Source organism: Equus caballus, chromosome X (assembly GCF_041296265.1).
Source record: "Equus caballus isolate H_3958 breed thoroughbred chromosome X, TB-T2T, whole genome shotgun sequence".
Lineage (NCBI taxonomy): Eukaryota > Metazoa > Chordata > Mammalia > Perissodactyla > Equidae > Equus > Equus caballus.
In genome coordinates this window covers 17,017,056-17,044,358 of record NC_091715.1, presented here as the reverse complement: position 1 = coordinate 17,044,358, position 27,303 = coordinate 17,017,056, and the positions used below count along the sequence as shown (strand labels likewise).

General features: G+C 37.2%; 1 protein-coding gene across 6 annotated transcripts in view; it reads right to left on the bottom strand.

The window, feature by feature from the left end:
* The window catches only part of MBTPS2 (membrane bound transcription factor peptidase, site 2), a 42,284-nt gene that overhangs the window by 12,356 nt on the left and 2,625 nt on the right, over positions 1-27,303 (bottom strand). For 4 of the 6 annotated variants that reach the window (XR_002805511.2, XM_023634090.2, XM_023634091.2 and 1 more), the window contains exons 2-9: positions 26,889-27,037; positions 25,066-25,282; positions 19,602-19,705; positions 17,489-17,616; positions 10,906-11,024; positions 9,051-9,231; positions 1,285-1,379; positions 743-938 (exon numbers count right to left, since the gene is read on the bottom strand). Coding sequence is in view for 5 of the 6 variants with exons in the window: in XM_023634090.2 (XP_023489858.1) it covers positions 743-938; positions 1,285-1,379; positions 9,051-9,231; positions 10,906-11,024; positions 17,489-17,616; positions 19,602-19,705; positions 25,066-25,282; positions 26,889-27,037 (1,189 nt within the window). In the remaining variant the exon portion in view is untranslated. Of the gene's footprint in view, positions 1-742; positions 939-1,284; positions 1,380-9,050; positions 9,232-10,905; positions 11,025-13,227; positions 15,233-17,488; positions 17,617-19,601; positions 19,706-25,065; positions 25,283-26,888; positions 27,038-27,303 lie in introns of those variants that run through there. The other 2 variants (XM_023634089.2, XM_070257238.1) reach the window with 2 other exon arrangements.

The following is a 27,303-nucleotide window of genomic DNA, read 5'->3' as shown; positions in this document are numbered from 1 at the left end:
GAGGGGTGTTGAGGAGAAATGCAGAGTGACTGCTTAATGGCTATGGGGTTTCTTTTTGGGGTGATGAAAATATTCTGGAACTAGACTGTAGTCATGGCTGCACAACTAAGAATATATTAAAAACTACTGAATTTTACACTTTAAAATGGTGAATTATCTGGTATGTGAATTATATTTCAACAAAGCTGTTATAAAAAAAGAAACATAAAAAGATTTTGTACATAAAAATGAGTTAGACTATATGATCTTCAGCCATAAGAAACTACATATTTAGTCCAATCATGTTGCCACTGTTAAAACAATCATGCTGGCCTGGTTTTGAAATTATATTCAGATAAAATTCATGTGTCATGCACAAATTACTTTATAATTCTATTACCATGATTCCTGGCATTGTTTGGGGTACGCTGCTCTTCGCACTGTTTTGGAAGCTTGGATAAATTTAAAAAACTCTCAGAGAATATCTGAGAGATCATCTATGTGACTTGGGCATAAACAGTGGTGAAGGAAAAATGTATTACTCTTCATAGGCAGACATGGGATTCCCTCTTGCTATAAATTGGATTATTTCTCTACAGCCTAAATTTCATTTAATGCCTAAGAACAAGTTAACAAGACTTTGAAAAGTGATCAAATTTATTTATATTTTTATATATTATATATTAAAAATATATAAATTTCTACCACTGAAAATATATGCTATCTTAATGATTTTCTGAGGGTCTACCACAATAATACCTACCTGTATAGTGAAGATGTAGTGGATGTCCTACGTACAACATATCGATTTGAGGCGGGTGCTTCACTTTTATTAAGCGAGTATGAGTTTCCAAAGAAGGAATTATACAGAAACTTGAACTTGAGCTTTTTTTACAATCTTTATTGGTTCTACAAACTTGAGTGGCTTCAACTGCTTTCCGAGCAGGTAGACATGTATGCTATGAATAAAATATTAATTAGTCAATACTAAAACGGATTATTAACAAGAAGAACACCAAGTACATTCCCTCAAAATCTTCCATATCACCTAGCATATTAGGAACAAAGTTCATATAGAAGAAATGCCATTTATGTGCACCTATTATAAATTGGATTTAAGTATTCCATTTCGGCCAAATAAGATATTACCATTACAAATTTTTAAAGATTCTCAGATGAAATGTGACATGTGAAATGATACAACAGGGAGAAGTTTTCACAGGTTCCATTTTAGTTCTATGTGTGTATACGCTTACTTTGCAATAATTATATCAGACAAGCAAGACTGCTTCAGGGACAACTTACCAAACGCTTATTAAAATTATTTCTGTAGGAAAAGCACACATCTGTAAGGCTGTGATTGTTACAGCATTCAGTCGAACCATCTAGCCGTTTGTATGCTAAAGAGAAATAGTTTATTAGAACCCATCATCAAAAAAAGAATCCATTATATTGAAGTACATTTGTAATCAAAATTTTGCTTTCAAGACCAAAAAAGTAAGTAAAATGCATATGAATTAGGAAACAACTGTATAATTGAGTGTTCAGCTTGCTGGCTACTTGCTGCAGAGTTTGATTTACATTACAAAAAGAGATACGTCCAATTTGAAATCAAGCAGCAGCAATTACCCTAGGTTAGTTGTCTTCACATAAACTTACCAACTATAAAGCTGGAGTTCCAGGGTCTCAGCTGGTCAAGCAAAAATATTTAATGAGCCACTATTAGATGCCCTAATGCCGCTGATCCAATATCACTACTTAGCTCCTGTGCTGTGGTGTTTGCAGAGTGGGCCAGAGGGTGCCTAAGACTCTCATCCCTAAAGCCCTAAGGACAGCCCTATTATATCAAATATCTATCCCACCTCCAGGCTTACCTTGGGGCTTTCCCCATAGGACCAGGACGGCCCAATTTCACCCCACAGATGTGCACATATTTGCCTGCATACCAGTAATCCAGTTACCATTTTTGGAAGACAACAGAAACAGGGCAACTGTTTATTCCTATTATTCACTTATTTTTTTCAAGTTCTTTGGTAGACAGCTTCACTTGTATCTAGGGCAGAATAAGGAAGCTTAATCACTGATACAGGTGGGACAAAAAATGATTTTCATGTATTTATTTTGGAAGGTTTCCTTTTTACAGCACATCAAACCCATGAAGCATAAATTGATGTGTGGCAAGGACCAATTAAACTTAAAATCTTATACATATACACACTACCATACTCACATATGGTGAAGAAGACAGACTCAATCAAGAGTAAAGTTATCTATGATTTCTAGTACCACAAACAACTTTTATTATAAGAGTGTCTTCAGGGTCACTAGCATGAAAATGTTAGTTGATATGCAACGTGATTTTATAAGGATTTTGTATTTCAGCCAAAGGTGGTCTGTTTGTTTTTAAATCTTTTTTTTTACTACATTATTTGAGGAAGACATCTTGTATTGGTTAGACTGGATCTCCCTAGCCACGCACTGCTCCTCTCTCTCCCAGGCCAACAAAAAGTCAAGAACGAAACAGAGAGGAAGCAAACTAACAGATACAGCCACTTCTCCTCTGCAATGGCTAGTTGTATGCGTAGTTTTGTTTTTTTTCTTTCTTTTTTTAAATAATTATTTTATTATTTTTTTTTCCAAGGAAGATTAGCCCTGAGCTAACATATGCCGCCAATCCTCTTCTTTTTGCTGAGGGAGATTGGCCCTGAACTAACATCTGTGCCCATCTCCCTCTATTTTATATGTGGGATGCCTGCCACCACAGCATGGCCTGATAAGTGGTGCATAGGTCCACACCTGGGATCTGAACCGGTGAACCCCTGGCTGCCGAAGTGGAGCGCGTGAACGTAATGACTGCACCACCAGGCAGTCCCGTTTTGTTTTCTTATCGTAACTGAATGGATATTTAAATTTTGGGTGACGAGTAATATTTAAAATATGAAAACAAACTGTAAACATCTAATGGCACAGACAAACCCGTGCCTATAATCACTGGTCAGCCCTAATCATAAAGTATAAAGTAAAAAGTTGTTTAAGATTTTTTTTTAATCAATCCAGGCTAAAACCCTCAGTGTTCTCCCTGATCCGTTGTCAAGACTCACTAATTTTTACCTCCCCATTATTTTTCTCCTTATGTATTCCCACCTGAGTGTCGACACTAATTCCTCCTCACCTGACCCACTTGAACAGTCCTATTGCATCTTGTTTATCACCTAGCTCTCATATGCAAACCTCTCCTACATACTAAATGCTTCAAATTAACCCTCCAGTGTAGAACTCTGAGAATGTAGTGCTTCTAATCCAAAATTTCCAGACTCAGCACTGCTCCCAAATAAAGTCTAAACTCCATAGCCTAAAACGTAAAGATTTCCACTTTTTAAAAATCACCGTATCTCATACTCTTCTTTTGCTGAATGAAATTACTAGCAGTTCCCTGACCACCTTCTAATCTATGGTCCTCAGATTGATTTCTATCTTGGCCTCCTGAAATGAAACTCACTGTTGAGGCCCATCTCAGGAGCTGCTGTATGAAACCTGTCCTCATCTCAGTCACGACTGACTGCCATCAACTTTCACAACTCCCAATATTTCCTGTCATCACTTACATTTAACCTTGTACTGTAATAACATGGGCATAGTCTGTTTCTTGATTAGACTGTGAACTCCCTGAGGGAAAGTTTTCTCAGTCTCTTACATACAGTGGATTACTCAATATATACTGAATATGGAAATGATGTTCTATGCCACTTGCCTTTATATCTGTAACTATTTTTAAAAGTTTACATCTGGTGCTTGATCACTAACTTTTCTTGGAGGACTGTATACAATACAGAATTGAAAGTCAAGAATTTGTTATCACTGTTGATACAGCATATCTGGTAATGCAAATGATTAAAGGGGCAAGCAGGTACCAAATGAATGTAATGGATAGCGTTTGGAAAGAATAGGAAGTGGTGGGGACTGTGATGAATTAGAAAATATATACCCTGTTCTAAGGGGTTAGCAGGCAGGCCACTTAACTTGGGGCCCAGATTCAAGAGATCATCCATTTTTTTATAAGAGGAACCAGAAATCTGGACCCTCATGTGAAACCTCTTGAATTTTAAATATTGGCAGTCATTTAAAATTTTTAAAAACACTGTGCAAGACAAACAAAATACATCTGCTGAGGCTGGATTTGGCCTCTAGGCTACCACCAATTTGTGACCTCAGGGTTACAGCTTCTTCCTATGGTGATTATTCCAACCAAAACATAAATCCATGACTGTGGCTGCCCTGACAAGATTAAGTACCTTTTGACATACAGAATTTTCCAATGAAGAGCTAAATATTTTGTTACCATGTAAGAAGTAAACTTGATATAAAAAATATTTTAGGTGCTGGCCCCATGGCAGAGTGGTTAAGTTCGTGTGCTCCGCTGCAGGCTGCCCAGTGTTTTGTTGGTTCGAATCCTGGGTGTGGACATGGCACTGCTCATTAAACCACAGTGAGGCAGCATCCCGCATGCCACAACTAGAAGGACACACAACGGAGAATATACAACTATGTACTGGGGGGCTTTGAGGAAAAAAAGGAAAAAAAAATTTTAAAGCTACAACATTTTTTTTTAATTGATAAACAGAGAAATATCAAGTTTACTCGCATGTTCCGTTTCAGTGGCCCGGGGTTCACCAGTTCGGATCCTGGGTGCGGACATGGCACCACTTGGCAAGCCATGCTGTGGTAGGCGTCCCACATATAAAGGAGAGGAAGATGGGCACGGATGTTAGCTCAGGGCCAGTCTTCCTCAGAAAAAGAGGAGGATTAGCAGCAGATGTTAGCTCAGGGCTAATTTTCCTCAAAAAAATTTTTTTTTATTTTAGAATCTTTTCTACTGGGTCACATTAAAAGACAAGTCACTTAACCAATTTCTGTGATACAATTCTTAATATGTAAGATGGGGACGCCACAGAAAATTTTCACATTAGTACACTGCTATCAAGCATGAGAGGCCAATCCAATTCTACTTTGGAAAGAGCATTCAAGGCTGCAACAGGCGGTCCCAGAGGCGTTCATGGGTTCAATTTAACTCTGGGAGATGAGAATTGTCCCTTAAATCTCCCCAGATTTGGAGACAATTAGGAAAATTAAGACCAGATCAGTTTCACAATTCCACTACAGGGAGAAACTGCATATTCTGAATGCACCCTAAGAGTGCATAGAAACAGTCTAGTCATAGAAACAGTCTAGTCATAGAAAGAGTCTAGTCTTCAAAAGACGGTCTAGACCAGAGGTGATTTTGGAATAAGGCTAGTAGGAAGAAACTTTTTCAATCTATAGTTCACAGTCCCCACTACTTTCTATATCACTAAAATGAACTGAATAATTTTCTTCCCCTGGCTTAATACACATACAAATGTAGCTAGAGCTCCAACACAGGGAGGCAAGCCTATTTATTCTTAGTTCTACAGTAGACTTTATACCAGCATCATCCAGTAACAAGCAGTTAAAAAATTACACACACACAAACACTCTCTCTCTCTTCAATTTAGGATAGCAAAGAAACTTTGGATCATAAGTTGATGTTCACAATGAGAAAACAGAGACTTTTTTCCAAACAGAGAAGAGTTGGGCATAAAAACAATCCGGGTACTCAAAATATGTGGAAAAGATTCCCAGAGTTTTCCTTTTATTATCTTAAACCAGGTAGGGAAAGTTCTTTCCTCACTTCAGTTAGAAATATAGAAGACAGGATAATATTCCCTTTGCCAGGCAGTTAAGGGCATAGACCCTCACCTCTTTTGAACAGGAATATAGGCTGTTCAAGGGAGATACCTGAAGCTGGGCTCACAGGTTCATTTTAGGGAGAAGCTGCCTTTAGTATTCAATCTCATGCTCCTTAAAATGTCGTTCAAATGCTGGACTTCTTGAGTACAGTTTTTATTACTCAAAACAATGCTTTAAGGAAACAAAAAAGGAAAAAAGCTAAATAGTTTTATGTATAGTATATGAAATGAAGATTGTCCCCTCAAACTAAAGAGGGGATGCAAGCTACTTGTTAGGAAAATAGTCCCCCCCAAAAGAGCCAGACTAGTTCTTGTCTGTAACTTTTAGTTCCATTCAAATCACTAAGTGGCATATGGACATCCAGCAATGCTAAAAGCAGAGGCTTGAATATGAATGGGGGAAAAGTTGTTTTCAGTTCTGACCCAGAATGAGACCAGAGGTCTATTCCAGGTGCAAAGGGCTCTAAGACTTCACCCAGTGTCCATTTTGGGGCTTCTTGGAAAGGCCATTCAATTTCCAAGGAGAGTATGGGACAAGCTCCTAAGGCTTGCCCCATGCACCAAGGGCAGAGGTGGAAGTAAACCAGCCTTGGCTTTGTTGGTGACATTTGTTGTAGTTTAACATTTTAATGTTTAAAAGTCAAAAAGGAAAGGATTAACAAGAAAAAGGCAGGTCCTAACAATTTAATAAAATGTACAGTCATTTCAGGTAGATTAACCACAGTTTTCTAATTTGCCAGAAATCTACCTGTTATTATTTTAAGGAGAACATCTAGTCTGCTTAATTAATTAATATCTTAGGGAATATCTTTAAAGATTTAATAATACACCTGGGAGAGTCAAGGTAGAAATTAAGGCCAGAAATGATTGGTTGGGACAGCTTATGGGCACTTCCAGGGTCAGATCTTTCCAAGGTGACTTTATTGTTTTGAAGTGGTATAAATTCTTAGAATTTTAATTATGTATATTGAATTCCACTCTAAATTGAATCAATTTTGGATTGTTGGCCACTTTGTATTATCATATTTAGCTATATCTTTCCCCTCTATTCATAATGAAGGATAACAAAGGTACCTAGATACATGTAAAATACTATCAATCCCCAGCTTTCTTAAATGTCCACAGCCCCAGTGGTCAAGCCTGCCATTAAAATTAATCTAGCATATATTTTAAGTTATATTTCCAGTCATTAAATTCCTATAAACTGGCTAAGTATATGCACTCCATTTAGAAATGGTTAAATGGAGGTACGGGTTTATCAGATAAAGTCACCATGCAAAATCAACATGTGTCCTAATACAGTCGCTCCTAAGGAGATGAAATAGATATTGAAGAATTATTATTTTGGGACTGATTTTCTATTAGTGTAGAAAGAGTAATATCTGCTTTACGTTTTTCAACAAATACCTCCAAAATACAGCATATGACCCATAATAGTGAAATACTCAAAAAGTTAATAAGGAAACAGTTTCAGAGTATATCAGGGAAAATTTTCATTTCCAATTTGTCTGACAGGAAAAGGACAAAATCTTAAACACCTGAGATGCAGATATCCTAAATAAAACAGTCCTACTGGAGAAAATTTTATTTGATTACTGTGTCATTTTGGCTTTTGTAATTCAATACAGATTGTACCAAACTTAGAGAAACTGGAGGAAAATGATAAAGGACTTAAGTAGTGTAAAATAATGGATTATTTCTCTTACAGAAGAACACATTGTGGGTTACATACTAACCTGTCATCTGAAAAGTTTTGGAAGACGCTAAATGGCTCTTGAGAATAGGAAAAATTTATAGGTCTTTCAATCTTAAAGAATGAACAACGTTTATCACCACAAGGGAGAGGACCACACATTGTGCGCTTCCTGACATGATGCAATAGAAAGTACTAAGTGCTATCTATGAAGGATTTTTGCACCCCCCCAAAATGGATCCTGAATCTAATCAAGCCTCTAGATCTAATTACTGTTTATAGAAAATTTGGGGGACATCTGAACATGTTAATGACATGATGAGGATAAGATATAACCAGACAAATCCAGAATATAGGAAATTCGACAAAACAAATGACTCAGTTTCTTCAACAAACAAATGTTATTTCAAAAGAAAAAGTCAGGAGGAATTGTTACCAGTTAAAAGACACTTAAAAGACATACCATTCAACTTAAACAAACCAACTATTTGAAGAACAGTTAAGGAAAAGTGAATATCAACTAGATACTAAGAATTATTGTTAATTTTGTTAGATGTGATAACAATACTGTGGTCATGTTTAAAAAATCATCATCTATTAAAGACATGCTGAAGTTTATGGACGAAATGATAGGAAGCCTGGGATGTGCTTTAAAATACTTCCTCCAAAAGTGGGCTGATTTGATGAAAAAATTGGCAAAATGTTGATAATTCCTGAAGCTGGGAGAAGGACGCATAAGGTTTCATTTACACTACTTTCTTGACTTTTATGTATGTTTGAAAAACATTTACAATAAACAAAGTTCTTAAAAATGGGTTACACACAGAAGATTACACTTGAAAAAAGTTTTAAAGATTAGTTCTTACTACTTTGCCATTGTTGCACACAGTACTTTAGTAAAGTTATTCTTGATTATTAATTGCATTTTCTAACCCCAAGAGATGTGGACAAGTATCCAGGGCATTTCTTGAATTAAAGATACAGTCTGTGAGCATAATTTGTATTTTCCAACACTTTCAATAATTTGGCCCCCCATGATTTTGTATAAAGAGTAGAGAGGCTGATTTTTCAGAGCTGAAAGAACTCAAAATAAATTTAGCAGCTTCTGAGAATAAGCTTGCATCACCCTGTCACCTGCTACACAGAACAACAGATCTGACTTCAGGGGATATTTTCAGATGCCAAGATGACTTCCTCTGGATGCCTGCCACATAAAACAACTCTACCCCAAATAGCTTTGGACATGCCACTATCCATATAGCACAGGGGTATTTAATTAGTGGAACTTAGTTAATTGGTTATGGTTGAGCTTGAATGCTGACTTAACACAAGTTTTTTTGAATGCAGAAAGAATTAGATAACTAGAGTCCTGAAAATCAAATATGATATTATGAAATTAGTAAGAAGTTTAACAGCAATATATAATAAAGGAAACATACATATTAGTATCCAACTTATCAAGAAGAATGTTTACTAGTTTGGGCCTATCATTACTTTACCGATTTGTTTTAAAGAAATTAGAACCAAATAAATCTACAGACATGGTCTAAGAATTGGGGAATGGCAAGTACTGCCACTTGAAGCATTGTGTTATACTGAGGAAACATACACACCTCTAACTGGGAAGCTCAACTGCTGTAAAGTTGACGCACTTATACAGTAACCAATTTGGGGCTCATAGGCGATGGTATCTAGACATTCATTCCAATCCTGCACGTTAGTAACAGGACAATCCTGTAGATGGGTGACAAGGTCTCCCACAAAAAGGCCTCTGGGTCCAATGGCAGGTGAGTCCTTGAGAAGAGGGAAAAATCAAATCAGGTAATGTGTCAAGACAAGCTAAAATTAATCTGAGCAAACAATAGCTAAAGACACCGAGTTAATTAAGTAGAATATTTTGAATAATGTAGATAATCCAGCTTTGAATCCAAGGTGTACAGACCTAGAAAATTAAAATAAAACCCAACACTTATAGTTACTTTTCCTACTTCTCCAAGATTTTGAATTTTTCACAACTGAAAAAAACTCACTCACCAACTGTTACGATTAAAACAACAAAGTTTTCCCAAACTGCTAATTAAAATTTTTGTGAAAGTAGTCATCAGAATGCCTTCGTTTTCCTATATGCTCAGTGGATAAAATTATAAGACAAGTCCTTATCTAAACACAGTCCCAAATATGTAGACGATACTGTCAGCACAGGAAATATGTGAGCCAGTTGCTCAGAAAGGTAATTTTCCTCTTCCCAAAGTCTGAATAGAAGACGATGTCATCATAGTAGTTACTGTTTAAGGGAGTGAAATACAGAGTTGAAGACATTAACTTAAACTCCCACAAAATGTTCTGGCTGGCTAGCCTAGCTTTCATCTTTCTGACTTCTTAGGAGTAAAGACATTTGACTCAACAGCAGAGTTATAAAAATAAACAGTAAAGGTAAATGATGCATTTTATCAACAAACTACAGGTAGAAAATCTTGGTACTATCTTTGTAATTCAGAACAGAAATAATTTAAAAAGCCAATGTATTTTGACATTTCTCCAAAGAAGATATATGGATGGCCAGTAGACACATGAAAAGATGCTCATCATCACTAATCATCAGGGAAATGCAAATCAAAACTACACTAAGATATCACTTTACACCTGTTAGAATGGCAAAAATAACCAAAACAAAAAGTGACAAATGTTGGAGAGTTTGTGGAGAAAAAGGAACCCTCATACCCTGCTGCTGGGAATGCAAATTGGTGCAGCCACTGTGGAAAACAGTATGGAGATTTCTCAAAAAATTAAAAATAGAAATACCTTATGACCCAGCCATCCCACTACTGGGTATCTATCCAAAGAACTTGAAAACAGCAATTCCAAAAGTCCCATGCACCCCTATGTTCACTGCAGCATTATTTACAATAGTCAAGATGTGGAAGCAACCTAAGTGCCCATCAACTGATGATCGGATAAAGAAGATATGGTATATATATATATATATATATATACACACAATGGAATACTACTCAGCCATAGAAAAGGATAAGACTGTCCCATTCACAAACAACATGGATGGACCTTGAAGGTATTATGTTAAGTGAAATAAGCCAGATAGAGAGAGACAATCTGTGTATGACTCCACTCATATGTGGAAATTAAACATGTAGACAAAGAGAACAGATTAGTGGTTACCAGGAGAAAGGGGGGATAGGGGGTGGGCACAAAGGGTGAAGTGGTGCACCTACAACATGACTGACAAACAATAATGTACAACTGAAATTTCACAAGGTTGTAAACTATCATAATCTTAATAAAAAGTAAAAAAAAAAAGCCAATGTATTTCACAAAACTATTTGTTCAATTTGAAAGGATTACAGTAATTTCTTCAAGGAGGACAACTTGAATAAAAGTTCCTGACATAAAATGCTATGTGCTACATCACAAAATCTGGCGACAGAATGCCCCAAGTAATCCATTATTTACCTCAGCAACTTCAGTGATAAGCACCCCGACTCCAGTGTAGTAAAATGGCAAGAGAATTACAGGGAGCAGAACAAGAGCTAAAATACCCAGGAGTGCAAGGACGAAATTATGCCAGATACCTGAAAAGACAGAAAAAAAGAAATAAGCTCAATCAGGGGCAGGAATGATTTAGGTATTTGGACTTTATAATACCTGGGCATTCTGATAAATTAGTAAAGTAACCAGAAGAAGCTGTCAGGCAGATAGATCTTACTTAGTGCAGCAGACAGACGTTCAGTTAGGGGCCTCTTCCATTTCCAATATTGAAATCTAAAATGAGCATGTTAATACCAGAATAGGAAGACTACATGCTAATATGACTTAACACTAATAGCATCTATATTCTATTATATATATACCTCTAAGATATATATATAACATGAATACAATTAATATCTTCTACTTACTATACCTTCTTTTCAGAAAATGTATACAATATTAATTTAAACATACTTGTGATCTTTTAAAGGAACTTCAGAGCTATTGAAATAAAAGTTAAGATGAAATAAAAAACACTCTTGCTGAACTGGGGTATGGAAATCCAAATGGTACTTGGAAAAAGGGATTGCTTTAAGAATTAAACTATTATGGAGAGTAGTATTGGTGGACCAAATAGAGTATGTATCTTACATCATGTCACAGACTATCACCACCTCCACCATATATACAGAGATGGTTAGGTGAACCCAGTGGTGTGCTGGAGCCTGCTCCTACCTGCTTGTCACAGCTGACTATGTGCCTCTCTTCCCAATTCCTCCTTCAGGGACTTCAGGTTGGCACCTTGAAATTGGCCATGGTGGTAGTATTTACAACAGAAACCAGCATATGCTACATATCAGAGCTCCCCATCCTCCCCACCAGAGCCAGGAGTTAAACATTCACTAGCACACCACTAGATAACCCCTCCCCCGACACCTATCCTTTCCTTCTTCTACTAGTTTTTCTCACGGGGCAGGGTGGGGGCACTACTAGCACTCTGAGCAGTGTGATTCTTAGTTGTGCAGGTCTGTCTCTTACACTACAGGACATTTAGAATTCCTGGCTCCATCCACTAAATGCCATTAGTGCTCTCCAGTCAGAGACAACCAAAGAATGTTCCCCACCCCACACATTCCAAACCTCCCCAGGAGGGCGATAGTATCAGTGGTTGAGAACCAATGCTCTATAATTACAGAAATGTAACCTAAAGACATTTCCCAGACTCAGGAGGCTGAGTATGGCCATACAACTGTGTTTCGGCCAACAGGATGTGAGTGGAAGTGATGTGGATATCCCCCTCCTACTGGCTGGAATGTAGCTATGATGGAGCTAATCTGAGCCCATGACATAGAAGCTGCAGGCTGGGAATAGTAGAGCTAACAATCAGAAAGAGCCAGAGTCCCCCAAATCAAAGAATTATCATATCAGCGCTGAACTACTTACATTTTGGAATGTTTTATGAGAGTTTAACCCATTGTTACTTTTAGCTATTAAAGCAGCCAGATACCTAGCTAACAGGTGTTCCATGAACCATATTCACATTGTAAGACTTCCTCCACTTTTTTTTGTGTGTTGTAAGTTGTTAAATTCCAGAAATGTCTAGAGCAAGTCTAGTCTAGGATGTATTAGGCAAACAATCTTTTCTGTTCTATATACAGAGAGATTTTTAAAAGCACCAATGTTATCAAACTATTTATCAGAAACTAATTTTGCTTTTTCATTTATAAGTTCATTTTTAACTCAGCTTTCCCCGCAACTCCTCAGGATTGCCTACATGCCTGCACGCTTACTCTCTCTCCTTTATCAGGATGATACCACCACACAACCATGACTATTCCCATCAAAAGAATGGGGCGGGGGGGGGGGGTGGTCACACAGCAGCACTGATTCCTTGACTCTCTGGGCAGCCTCCATCTCTTGTCAGGCATATAGCTGGTACCAGATCACCCCTCTAGATTCCAGATTTGCCCATGATGGCTAAGTGGCAATGAGTGTGGTGGAACACACACATTTCCTCTACTTAAACAACCTCTCGTCCATTAATAATTTGTTTGTAAGTACACCAAAAGAATCTTTGTTACAACTTTTACTTTCTCTAGAGCAGGGGTTCTCAAGTGACATTATTCACATTTTGGGCTAGATAATTCTTTGCCGTGGGGGACTGTCTTGTGCATTGTAGGATGTTTAGCACCATCCCTGGTCTCTACTCACCACATGCCAGTGGCACCCTCCCCATCTTCTCTATTTTCTAGCTATGGTATTTATACAGACAAGTTTTTTTTCTTTATTTCTTTAGAACACGAATTTTATTTTTGCTTTACTACACAAGATGTACATATCGATCATTAAAAAGTCAATATATACACAATATATCCTACAACTGAACACCACTCTCTGACAGGCAAAGAAATCACACTAAACAACAGTACCTGGCAGTATTTGGGGGAAAGAAAATGATTAAAACAGGTTTAAATTGACTAATACTATTAAGTCACATCTATTATTCAATACTACATAATTCAACGCAGCTAAAAGATAGTTATGCAGAAACTTAATATAAAAAAATACAACCAAAATTAAGATAGCAAACAAAACCTCTATAACTTTTTTAAACAGGAAAATACCTTACGCATGCATGTAACTGTTCACTTTGTTTTTATATTTAAACATTTTTTATAACTGTTCATTCTTTTAAAGAACATCTGTAAGCAAAGTTATCAACTTCCAAAACACCATAGAGTTACTAAACATATTCCTAAAAGTATAAACATGAACATTTGGAAAATAGAGAACTTTAAAAAATTGTAAGCAGTAAGTGAACTTCATATTTAAAAGAATGTGAAAAGAAGTCCCACTTTTGGCACAGCTGTATGAAGAACTGTCTTTTGATGTGAGGTTCATGAATTATCCTCCTGTTGGGACCAAACTGTACAAAAACATGTTTTTCAAACGGTATTATAGAACAAGATAGAGCATCTTAACAATGTTATACAAAGGATTACTTTTTTTACTTTTCAAATTTCTACTATTCTATCAAAACAAGACCCTTAGTTGTGTAGGAATCATTTTTAAAATTCTTTCCTAGAAACAACATACAAGAGAGAGGCATTATTATTTTCAGTCACACTCCTGAAAGATGCTTCCTGAGTTTGAGAAGGGTCTTCTCTTTTTACTGGCTGCTTTTGTTTTTAGCATGGGTTATGATATGAGATTTCAGGTTAGTTGACTGAGCAAACTTCTTATTACAAGCATCGAAGGGGCACACGTAGGGCCTGTCTCCAGTATGGATTCGGACATGTGTACGCAAATTGAAATCCAGGGAAAAGCGTTTTCCGCAGCCTTCAAATGTGCACTGAAAGGGCTTCTCTCCAGTATGCACCAGTTGATGTCGTTTCAGTTTTGAGCACTCAAGAAAAGCTTTGCCACATTCTGCACATACGTGGACTCTGGGACCGTGGATTTGCAGATGTTTCCTCATGGCAGAGTTATCCCTGAACATCTTTTCGCAGCCTTTATGAGGGCAAGCTACTGTTTTTGGAGTACCTTCTTTCTTTTTTCTTGGCTTCATTCCAGTAAATTCTGCCGGTTGTTTGGGATCTGAGAGGTCAACGCCAGGTATTCCTTCAGGAGGAAGTTTCTTCCCTGTCACGTACTCTGAGTAATCGGGAGGTGAGTTCTCCTCCGTCTGTCCTTCTGTCTCATTGTCCCTTTCACTGCTCGGGCACCACATGGTGACGGAGAACTCTCCCTCCAGGGTTTTGATGTGCACCTGCTTCTGCTCCCACTTCTTCCTGCCGGTCTCAGGGGCGCTGCCGCTTCCCGCCCTGGCCTCACTGCTGGTGTAGCTCTTCTTATGGCTGGGCTTCTTGCCCCGGCTCCTGCGCTTCTTGCGGTAGCTGTAGGCCGACGACGACGCGGAGGTTGCCAAGGAAGCCAAGGCCTGCTGGTAGTAGTCGTCGTCGTCGACTGGGTTGATCACCGGATTCTCAAGGTTGTCTGACTCGTAGTAGTCCACCACTTCCTCCTGTGTCTGCACCATAACCATTTCCTGGTCACCTTGGTTCGGGTTGTTGATAATGAGCGGCTGCAGCGCGATCAGGGGCGGATGGTGGTGGCCGCCGTGGAACCAATCGCCGCTGATATCCTCGTACTCGACGGTTCCCATCTCCGCGGTCTCCACAGGGAGGCTGTGCAGCTCCACGATATCTGCAGGCATCTCCGAGTTTTCTGTGGAGATGTAGAGAGCTTCCTCTGAGGCCATGGCAGCGAGCTCTGCAGAGACTTTGGCCGCGGGGCAGCGGGTGTGTGACTGGAAGGCCGCGGAAAAGAAAGGCTGAGGGAGGAAAGCGCGAGGGCCACGAGGAAGGCGTGGGCGGTTGAGGCGAAAAGCCCAGAAGGCGAGGGGGCTTCTGGGTGCGCCCGGCGCATGCGCTTCCCGGCGCCACCTCGAGTGCGTTCCCACGCTCACGCCCACGCCCTCGTGTACGCACTACCCCTCCCGCCTTCCCGTCCTGCCTAGCAAGCTGTTGGTTTTTGAACATTAACTTGGTAACCGGGCTCTTCACTGGTGTTCTATTATTTCATTTCCGTTGATTTTCTTGCCTCCCTCCCCAGGCATATAACAGTATCAGAAAAAAAAGGCTTACTCCTTTCTAATATTTATGCTTCTGTTTTTCCTCTCATTTAATTGCAATGACCCACATTTACAGACCACTTAACACTATCAGTGATAGCTGACGGTGGGACTGCTTGTCTTGTCCTTTAATAGCTTCTAAGTGTCATACCATCAGGAAGTATCCAGCTATTTCTACTTTTACTAAGGATTTTTGGTTTTTAGCTATTAATAGATGTTGAATTTTGTTAAATAGCCGTTTCAATATCTGTTGAGATGAAGATTTTTTTCCCTAATGGTACATAATGTAAACAACAGTAAAATGGATTTCCTAATGTTGAACCATCCTTGCATTGTTTAAGTCCACCATGTGTCTGTAGAGGGTTTTTTTGTGCTTTACAGGATGTTGTATCAGTGTTATACTGGCTTTAAAAAAAAAATCTTAGTTTTCTTCTCTGTGCAATCTAGAAAGTTTATACTAAATTGGAATTAAAAGGAAAATCTTTCTCTTCAAGATCTGAAAGAATTCCACCCATGAAACTTTCAGGGGCGTTCTTCATTACTTTCTTAATTTCTCCCATTGTAATTAGACTATTTAGATTTTTTTCTCTCTCTTCTGGGGTTAACTCAGGCTATTTATTTATTTTTTTCAGAATGATCCAGGTTTAAAAATTTTTTTTTTGCAGAGATGAACAAAGAACACTTATAACTGTTCCAATTTTCTTGTATGAGTTGTGATTCTCCAATCTGACTGCTAAAGAATTAGTGTTTACAGACACTTTCTCCCATTGTTTAATCTTTTTTTGGTCCAAGAACTAACTCTTGGACTTATTTATATTTTTCTTTTTTCTAATTTATTCTGCCTATATCCTTACTAATTACATCATTAAGCTATTTTATAGTTCTTTTCTCACTTATTCAGTTGAATGCTTAACTGGTTTACTTTCATTTCTTTTTTCATAAAAACTGCCTAAGGCAGTGAATTTTCCTTTTAGCAAAACTTTGCACATTATTTCATTATCATTTAAATATACAGCAATTATCGTTTTGAATTAAATTGGTCAATCTTTTTTTTATTATTTTTTATTGAGTTAATGATAGGTTACAATCTTGTGAAATTTCAGTTGTACATTATTGTCTGTCAGTCATGTTGGTCAATCCTTTTTTTAAAAGATTTTATTTTTCCTTTTTCTCCCAAAGACCACCCAGTACATAACTGTGTATTTTTAGTTGTGGGTCCTTCTAGTTGTGGCATGTGGGATGCCGCCTCAACATGGCTTGATGAGCGGTGCCATGTCCACACCCTGGATTTGAACTGGCCGCCGAAGGAGAGAGCTCGAACTTAACCAGTTAGCCACAGGGCTGGCCCCTGGTCAATTTTTTTAAGTTTCATGGGCACTTGAAAAGAAATTGTCATGGCATAGAGTTTGACATGTCTATTGACTTTTACCTTACTAATTAGAGCTTTGATGATCTGACTTTTTCATACTTATTTGCTACTTGTTGAGAGATGAGACGAACCTCTTTTATTGCAATTTGGTTTTCTCCTTCTACTTTTTCCATTTGTTTTGATGGTTTGTTACTTGATATAGTAAGATTCACAACGATTACATTTTCATTGTGCTTTATACTCCTTATGATTATTAACTGGCCCCTTGTGTCTAATTTAATGCTTTAGTCATATTTACTGTTCACATTTGTGTGGTATGTTATGCTTTTAATATACCACACAAAAAGATTGCTTTTAAAAGCAATCATTTAAAAATTATGTTGTTTTCAGTTGTTTTTAATGAAGAAACTGGAATGTCAATTATTTTGCTCTAAACTTTTAACTGAGAATCTTATAAGTTGAATTTATCAACCAAATGATGATATGTTTTCATTTGTGATGTGAGTACTTTCCATCAAACCACTAACAACACACAGATGAATAAAGAAATTTAAGTCTGTTACCTGCACAAAATATCCTTAGCTGCTGGACTGGTGATATAAGTTGCAAATGAGTGGTGAACAGATCAACAAATGCTCCAGGATAAATAATGAAGAGAAAAATCCCAAAGCCATTAAATCGTACTTGTTCCCTAAGAAATCACATAAGAAAAAGGAATTTAATACTAGTATTGCATTTGTCAAGTTAATAATGTATGTAATCTTAAAACTTCCCACTGTAATTCATTTCATTTTTTTTTTGAGGAAGATTAACCCTGAGCTAACTACTTCCAGTTCTCCTCTTTTTGCTGAGGAAGCTTGGCCCTGAGCTAACATCGTGCCCATCTTCTTCTACTTTATATGGCCTACCACAGCATGGCATGCCAAGTGGTGCCATGTCTCACCCAGGATCCAAACCTGCGAACCCTGGGCCGCCGAGAAGCAGAACGTGCGAACTTAACCGCTGCGCCACCGGGCTGGCCCCCTTCCCACTGTAATTCAAATTCTTGCTGAAAAGCAAGTCTCTCTGGACAGTCAAAAAAATTACACCTATATATATGATATATATCTCTCTCTCTCTCTCATCATAATTTTACAATAGTGTACAGATTTGGTTGTCTGTGAAAGCGCATTTTGTAAAACAGGACATTCTGAAACAGACAACTTCAAAATTTTTAGGAACCCATACGATGAGCAGATAACTTGAAATTAGTCACACAGAGAAATAAATGGTTAATATTTCTATGAGAAACTAAATGAAAAATATTTTTATGGTTTACTCAATTATTTTCAGAGAAGGACACGTAGAAAATATAATTTAAGTAAATTATCTAAATGTTTATATTTGTCTTAGCTATTATAAAGGTGGAGGTTTGTTTAAGTGTATTCCTGTTGAATTAATGTTAAAATAAGTACATTTAAAAATGCATAATGCTCAGATTGTCCTTAAGAGAATTCTTTTTTATCAATTCATTCTCGAAAAATCAAATTACACTTAATAGCTTCATAAAACCAAACAGCTACTCTAAAAAAAAGCATCACCTAAATATACTGTGCTGTCACTTAGTACTAAACATGTAAGCCTGTAAAATTCACTTTTTCTTAGCAGTTGGGATTTTATTAAAAAATTACATTGTTTCACAAGCACACTGTGAAATATTAAACTGTTAATAACAATGCTTTTACATGTAAAACCTTAAAGGCTGCAACGCTAAAAGCGTGGAAACAAAGGTGAAAGAGATTAAAAAAAATTTAAAAAGTAGCCACCCACTTAAACCACTACATGGCCACCTGTTTAACAGTATATGCTCTGTCAAGATGAGGGTTTATTGCCAGTCAATAGACTCTTGTTCATAAGCAAGTGGAAAGTAATAAGAAGTGATTAAATCTTCTCCTCTAAAACCTTTTACCTGGTCCACACACCCAAAGGATAAAACATATTCCCATCAGTATGTGTGTTCATTATGGCATAATTATCAGTGGGAATGAAAGGGAGTTGTGACTCACCCTCTCCCCCATCACAATTTTGTAAGTTTAGAAGCCTTTATGATGCTCAGGTATAATTACATACATTTGGGTATGCAAGACAAGAACAGGGCATGACACTCGAAGCAAGTCCCAGGTCTCATCCTCGCTTGTCTTCTTCTACTTGGGTTTCTAGATAGGCTATGATATTTGTTAACAAACTCAGAGTTTTCAGTGTTCTTGCTCTAGCCAGCAGAGGCCATGAGTAGAAGCAGCAAAGTATTTCAGCTGATAAGCCAAAGAAAGTACTAAAAAAGCAGGTGGGTGGGCTTTGAGTGCAATGGTTATCATTCTGACTCAATGATAAAGACAAAGAGTAGGTTTCAGGATTGGATGAAAATCTAGAAGTACCATGAGAATATAACCATATTGGCAAAGGGCAAAGGATAGAAAGACCCAGATTACAGATATGCACATGGTTAATTGAGCATATTCATCAATATATTAATCTCCTCTGTAAAAGAGAAAGTACTTTAAAATAATGATGGTGGATATGCACTGGGCAATATCCACAGGAAGAAAAAGTATCAAATGTAGCAGATTTTAGTAATAAACTCTGTTAAATGAAAAGCTTCTTTGCATGTAGTAGAAAGAAAAAGGTAAATATCATTACCTAATAGCTGCTATCCCATGTCCAATTTCATGTACAACACCACTAATGAGGACTGCAGCGAAGAAATAGGTCAGTTGGTTGACCGGTAAATTTATACCAGGAACCTGTTCACAGACACAATGATAATTACACACTTGGGCACCAAAAGACCACGATGTTCACTCTGTATTAAAGCTTAAACTTCCAAGCTGAATGTTCTGTAAACTAAAAGTATATGAATACCAATGGTTCACTTCTCCATTTCTATCATAATAAAAGTAAAAACATCAGTCAGTTTTTTGAACTAGGCAGTTTTTGAACTAAGCACAACACTAATCTAAAGAGAACAGGAAACGCCAGGTTAAAAAGTTGAAACTTTAGCTTCCTGAAGTCTGCACCATGGGAAAGAATTAGGGAGCCTGGCAAAGCGCCAGGGAATGTGGAGTGACAGTGAAGGAGTCAGCAGCTGATCTACCCTCAAGGGCTGGAAGCCTGATTTGGAAATTCTTGTTATAATTCCTAGTCCTTCCTCTGAATTGTTATTGCAAGGTTCCAAGTACTTATGTGAGTAATACAGGATATCCCCAGCCTCAATCAATGAGTTTCATTTTAGTATTCTCAAGTTATATGAGGGATGATAATTAAAGGCAGTGTAATAAAGTGCCTTATCAGTGTGGGAACACCATGCCCTCCATTTCTTCTATCCCATCAGTTTGTCCAGCATATTGGTCAGAAAAATAGTATCAAACTGATACATAAATATTATATTAAAATTGAAATTTAAGGCAGAAAGTAAGGCATATGGAACATACAGACATGCTAATAGCCTATCAAGAAGTGGGAGGTGTCTTGCAATCTCATGCTCCTAAGATGTTGTACATACATATATCATTGCATACACGAGGGAAGTTTGCTATTGTAAGGGCTGCACAGTAAATTTGTTTTAGATATCCAAGAATCTTCTCATAAGACAAATAATTGCTCCCAAGTTATATCTGTTAAAGAGATTCTATAAATTAGGCTAAGTGAAACACACCAGGCATCATTAATACCATTTACATACTGAGCATTTATTTCTTACAGTCCAGGAGTTGGGATCCTAAAGGTATTCTTCTGGGAGAAATTCCTTCTTTCTTATATTAATTATTATTTTAAATTCAGTATAAAATATATTTAAAGCTGGAAAACTCAAAGGAAAATAGAAGCCTATAATCCTTGTCCCAAAACACAAAACAATTCTCATTGTTTAACGCATGTCCTTCATCTTTTCATGTACACATATTTTAAAAAATTGTATTTTTATTAAAACATGGTTTTGAAACCTGCTCCTTTCACTAACAGTATCACAAACATTTTCCCATTAGTACTGTCTGATTCAACATGATTTTTAATAGCCGCATTATGTTCTATGGAATAGATCATTGGACAACCAATTGTTTTAAAGGTTTCTGCTCTTATAAATACTGTGATAAACATATTTGAACACATATACCCAAATATTTCGGAGGATAAATTCTTAGACAAACGTGGTTGGTTCAGGCTCTGGAGACATATCACTTGGGTTTGACGTTCTGGCTCCATCTACTAGCTAAGGGACCTCGAGGAAGTTTAGATTATTCCCCTAACACTTCAATTTCCTCATCATTAAAATGGAAATAACCACATTTACATGTAATTTTGAGGATTACAGGAGATAACTCTTGTCCAATGTTTAACATTCTGCCTCACAGAGAGGGTAGCAAATGCTATTATTACACAAAATTTAAAGGACTTTGATATCTATTAAACTGCTCACCAAAAGTCGACCCTTCCATAACCTTGGGCAAGCTCATTTTATTCAAATCTGCAATTTGAGAGGAATATAAAAGCATCCCATTGTTTTATATTTCTTTGATCATTATTAAAGCTGAACTTTGCCTCTACTTTTGACCGCTGATAGATCTTTTATGAGTAGCCTACTCATGACTTGTCTATTTTTTTTCCTATTCATTCATCTTTTTCTTATTGATCTAAGATCACTTCAAATATCAATTATCAGTCCTCTGTAACACGTCACAGATGTATTCCCAAGTTTTTTTGCCTTTTATTTTCAGTTTTTGATATACGAAAAATTGTATGTAGTCAAATCTATCAACATTCATGGTTTCTGTCATTAGTTTTATGCTTATGTCTTCCTTATTCTGTGCTCATATAAACAGAATCCTGTTTTTTTTTCTTTCAAGGTCTTTTATGATTTCATGTTTTAATTTAATTGGAATTTATTTTCACGCACAACAGAGGGATTTCACTTTTAAGCCTCCTTTAATAACTAAAGAGGAGAGTCAAACCATGCTGCTTGGATCACTTTCTAAATTCATTAATTCCCAGTATCATTTCCCTAGTTATGAAATTAGTTTTCATAATCATCACTTTTAATGCATGCATAATGTTTCATGAATGACAACCCCATGATTTAACCATTCTTCAATTATATGTCGTGGTTGTTTCCAATTCTTCACAATAATAAATAATGTTAGGATAAAGAGCTTGATGAATACTATTTTTTCTATATTTGGAAGTATTTCCTTAAGCTAGAGCCCCAGAGACGGAAGTAAATGGTCAAAGGATATGGATATTTTTATGATGCTCATTATCTGAAGTTCTCTTTACTCAGACCCTACTAAGCCACTCTTTTCAAGGACATCAGTGTAACTTTTTCTACATACCTGCTCCATTCCCATACTGTCAGGCATCTGTCTGTTCATATCAGTAGTTTCCGTTTCTCTGACCCCTCTCTAAATTTATGTACTTAAGATTAATTCTCATACATTCCCTCTATATCACAAAATATCCTGCCTATCTTATCTTTATTTCAAATAAATCAGTAGCCTTGATCCAATAGGACACTGGTTCCTTCTCTTTATTATCTTATGGATGTAATAATGAGATAAGGTAAGGATTTGAGCATGTGACTATGCGAACAGATGGTAGGTCTCGTTTGCTGGCAACAGTACGTGACTCCCCATCTGTCTTGGCCATGATCATACAGGGTATTAGATGTACCAGGATACTGATCTCTCAACAACACAGAGTGCCAGGTTTTTGGGAATTAATACTGAACGAGGCTGTAGGGAATTACAGAGTAAACAGAAAGTATGTTCTCTAAGCTCATCTCAAAGTCAGGAGACATAACAAACTTATACATAGATGTGCAAGGTGGACCACAGCGGGCATCTGACTTCTTAACGGTCCCAAAGCACAACTCTCCTAACAGTCAATATTTTTGTGAGCTCTATGCATAAAAAGAAGCAAACAGAAGAAATAATTTCTTCTCTAAACAACATTTCTGCCATTGTAATCGTAGCAGGCAGGCAGGCCAACGATCATATTTCCTCCACGCTTGCTTCTTTCTCAAACAATAACCAATCGCATAGGTTGAGAGTCATCCTAAACTCTTCCTTCTCCCTCCAGCCTCACATTCAATTAAATGCTGAGGTCTGAGAACTCCACTCCAAAAGATTCCGTGAATCTGGCCCCTTCATTCCTCTTATCACTAGTTTAGTTTAGATCTTTATCACTTCTAACATGAATTATTCCAACTCCCCTCTTAACTGGTCTCCCCATCTTTAGTGTAACCCTAGTGTGATCCATTTTGCACAGACCTGTTATCTATAGGTAAAATGAAAACTTTTTAGAATGGCCCTTCATAACCCAGACCCTCCCTACCTATATCTCCTATCTTATCTCCCACACCATATACCTTCCACCATATACCTCCCAGACTCAGGTCAAAGTTACTTATAGTTCCTTGAAGAATTGTTGGTCTTTCTTAAGGGACTAGAGCATAATGTGCACAGGCTCTGAGGTCAGTTGTGGGTGAGTGATGGACCCACTATTTACTAGCTGTGACCAAAGGCAAATGACTTAACATCTTTGTGCCTTGGTTTCCTCAACTGTAAATCACAGATAACAATACTCATCTGCAGACTGCTGCAGGAATAAAACAAAATAGGCACAAAAAACCTCACACAGGAAGCACTGCACATTAACGAGGTTTTATTATATTCCACCTTTCCATGTTATATGGTTCCCTGTTACTGGGATGCTCAATTGCCGTCTTCCTTTCCCAGGCTATGTGGACTCTCCTCAGCCTTCCCTTGAGCTCTCCTCTACTCTCTTCCCAGTGCCAGGCACACCTTAGCACACCTTCTCTTTGTTCCCATGGCACCTATACTCTGTCCAACTGTAGCACAATCACAGCAGCTCTCCCTCTAGAGTAAAAGCTTCATGAGTGCTAGGATTAGATTTTGTTCCCCATATAAGCAGGACTCAGGATAAGGCCAGGAGACAAAACAGACTCAGTAAATGTTTGCAGAAGAAATAAATCATATCTTCTGAAGAAGGCTTCACCTGGCAAATCCTTTTAATCTCTAAGAAAGAGCTATTACCATGGGATTCTTTATTGTTCTCAACAAATGACTTCGAAATCTTCCTATAGTGACCCAGCCTAGTAAAGGCCACAAAGACATGAGTTAAAAAAAAACCCTTCACTTCACTCTTTTTTTTTCTTGTGAGGAAGATTGGCCCTGAGTTAACATCTGTGGCCAATCTTCCTCTTTTTTTTTTTTTTCTCCTCAAAGCCTCAGTAGATAGTTGTATATCCTATTTGTCAGTCATTCTAGTTCTTCTATGTGGGAGGCCACCACAGCATGGCTTGATGAGTGGTGTATAGGTCTGTGCCCAGGATCTGAATGAGCAAACCCTGGGCTACCAAAGCAGAGTGCACAAACTTAACCACGACACCACTAGGCTGGCCCCAAGTGACTCTTAAACAGCCTATTCCATTAATAAGAACATGATTAAAAACATAATATTCATGATTCATGGAAATGGAAACAATCAATGTAAAAAATTAGAAATAAAAGTTAGCCAATGGTAAAGCACCCTTCCAAACTCTGGAGATATGAATCGATAAAGTACAGGTCTACACATGTGCCTTAAAGTGATAATTACTATAAATAGCTTATAGTCAAAGGAGTACAACTCAGCACATTATTCTTCATATCAAGAAATCACCGCAACCATTCAAAAAGGTCTTATATCTTTAATTAAAAGGATATCATTGGTTAGACTCTGAAAGCCATGAAGAGGAAAGGGGAATACTTTGCATAGGATTAAAATGCAATTTATTGATACATTATAGAGATTTAAATCAGCATGCTTATTCCATAATAGTAACAATCATTTAACACCTCAAGAAGGTAACATGAATTAAATCAAATACCTGTGTAATTGTTGAGGGTGGTCCATTTATTCTATTACTACTACTGCTACATATTACAACAATTCCTTCCTATATTATTACTAATGTTTTTGTTTAAGCAGGTAATTTGAGAAATTGTGAGACTTTTCATATTTATATTATGGATAGGAGTTAATGCTATCCAGAAGAAATGTCTTATATCTATCTTTCAACAGTTACTTAAAGCAACAAGAAGGCACTTACCACAACTTGTAGCACCTGTTCATTGTGAAGTGAAGAAGAGGAAGAGGAAGAAGAGGAGGAGGAAGAAGAGGAGGAGGAAGAAGAGGAAGAAGAGGGGGAAGAATAAGAGGTGGGAGAATCAGCCATCATTTGTGCTAAAGTCTGCATCAGCGTTTTCCCCAGGAGGAAAAAAGAGCTGAACATGGCAATTACGCCAAACACCATTCCAAAATTGAACCTGTCAAGAGGAAAAAAATCACATAAAATTCCTCATAATTCATGGACTAACAAATTCATCAACCAGCCACATTTCACAGCTTCAAAATAATGTCTAAAAATTTCAGAATTCTGCCTCTTTTTCTTACCTGAACGTTACATATGTTACTGAAGCACAGGCACTAGTCTCTTTAAGCAGTTCTAATAATTTACAACTCTCCCATAACTGAAGAGGCTGAATATTGTTCCCAATAAAAAGTTTGTTTCCTCTCATGTCTTTTGCTCATTCACATAGCATTGTTTTGATCTTGTTTTCATATAGTTATGAAAGCTCTTTTGACATTATAGACATCCATTCGTTTTCATGTACCAATTCTATTGTTTGCATTTTAACTGTATTTTGTGCTGAGCTTAAATATTAACATGGTAAAATTTAATGACAGTTTCTTTCTTCTACTGTTTTAATAATTAAAAGTTACCCTTCTATAGTTGGGAATAATCTCTTACATTTTCTAACTTTTTGATAAGTTGTGTTTTTCAAGGAACTTGTGCATTTCATTTAAATTGTCAAATTTATGGGCATATAATTGTTCACAATAGTTTCACTTTTTAAAATGTCTATAGAATCTGTAGTAATGTTCCCTTTTTCAATTCTAATTTTTAGTTACTTGTGTTTTCTTTTTTTCTTGATCAGTTGTGGAAGGAGTTTATCAACGTTATTAATCTTTTCAAAGAACCAACTTTTGGCTTTGCTGATTTTCTCTACTGAAACCTTCCTATTTCACTGATTTCTGCTCTTTATTATTTCCTTCTTTCTATTTTGTTTGCTTTGATTTGCTGTTGCATTTTCTGCTTTTTGATGATCTGGTTGTTTACATTTAGCTCTATTCCATTTGGAGCTAAATTTTTAACAAAAAGGAATTTAGACAAAGGTCCCCTATTCCCATGCTAGAAATTCTCTGAACTACAGAACCTGTCGGTCTCTAGGGTGTCCCAGAGATCATCATAAACCCCCTCACCATAATCACCATAAACTCCTTGATTTTTAAACAAAAGGGGTATGACTGGCATGGCCAGGGGGCTCCAGGACCCCGTTGCTGCAATCTGGCTGGCCATTTTTCCAATTGGCTCATGTGTATGCCTTACTGGTTGTTACATATTTTAAATATCCTTCCTGTGGAGGGATATCACAAAAGAAGTACAGAGGAAAGCCTGCAGACTTTTGGGCATCCTATGACTCCCAGGACCCTTGTTTCTAAGTGTGATGAGAGGCGAGAGAATTCTCTAGGATTATTTTCCTGATGGAAAACGCTCCATATGTTTTTTGCTTTTCTGTTAGTACATAACTTACACAGTAAAGTGTACAAGTCTGAAGTGGACAGCTTATTGAATTTTTACATACGTGCACTCATGTATCCACCACCCAGATCAAGATATAGAACACTGATTTTGAATGTATGCAAAAGAACAATGATGCAATCCCGTAAGTTTATATAAAACCAGAAAGTTTTTAGACTGTCAACATTTTAAAACTCAGTAGACTGGAAAATGATGGAAATAGTTCATTTATAAGCTTTTCTCATGATCACAATAACTAATTTAAACCAAAAAGAGAAAATGAAGAATACCACTGGTAAAGCATCCTCGCTTTCCGCCGTCCCCAACTGTAAAAGGCACGATTGAAAATAGCAGTTTGCCATCTGATGTGAAAAGGGGAAATGCTCAATCCGTTGTTTTCCAGCCAGTCTTCATAAGAATGCTTAAAATACACTGATGACTAAGAGAGAAAGAAAAGTTCCACATCACTCAATTTTGAAGAACAATTTATAATATTTAAGAAAATCAAAAAGAAGTATTTTCTATAGGAAAGTAAGATACTGACCGCCCAAACTCTTATAATTTTAAAGCTTTATGTTTATTCTTCAGGATATTAAAGTAAAGGTCTTAGATTAGCTGGTCTGCTGAGGTTAGGGTCTGGCAAACTATGACCCATGGGCCAAATCCAGCCTACAGACTGTTTTTGTACAGCCTGTGAGCTAAGAA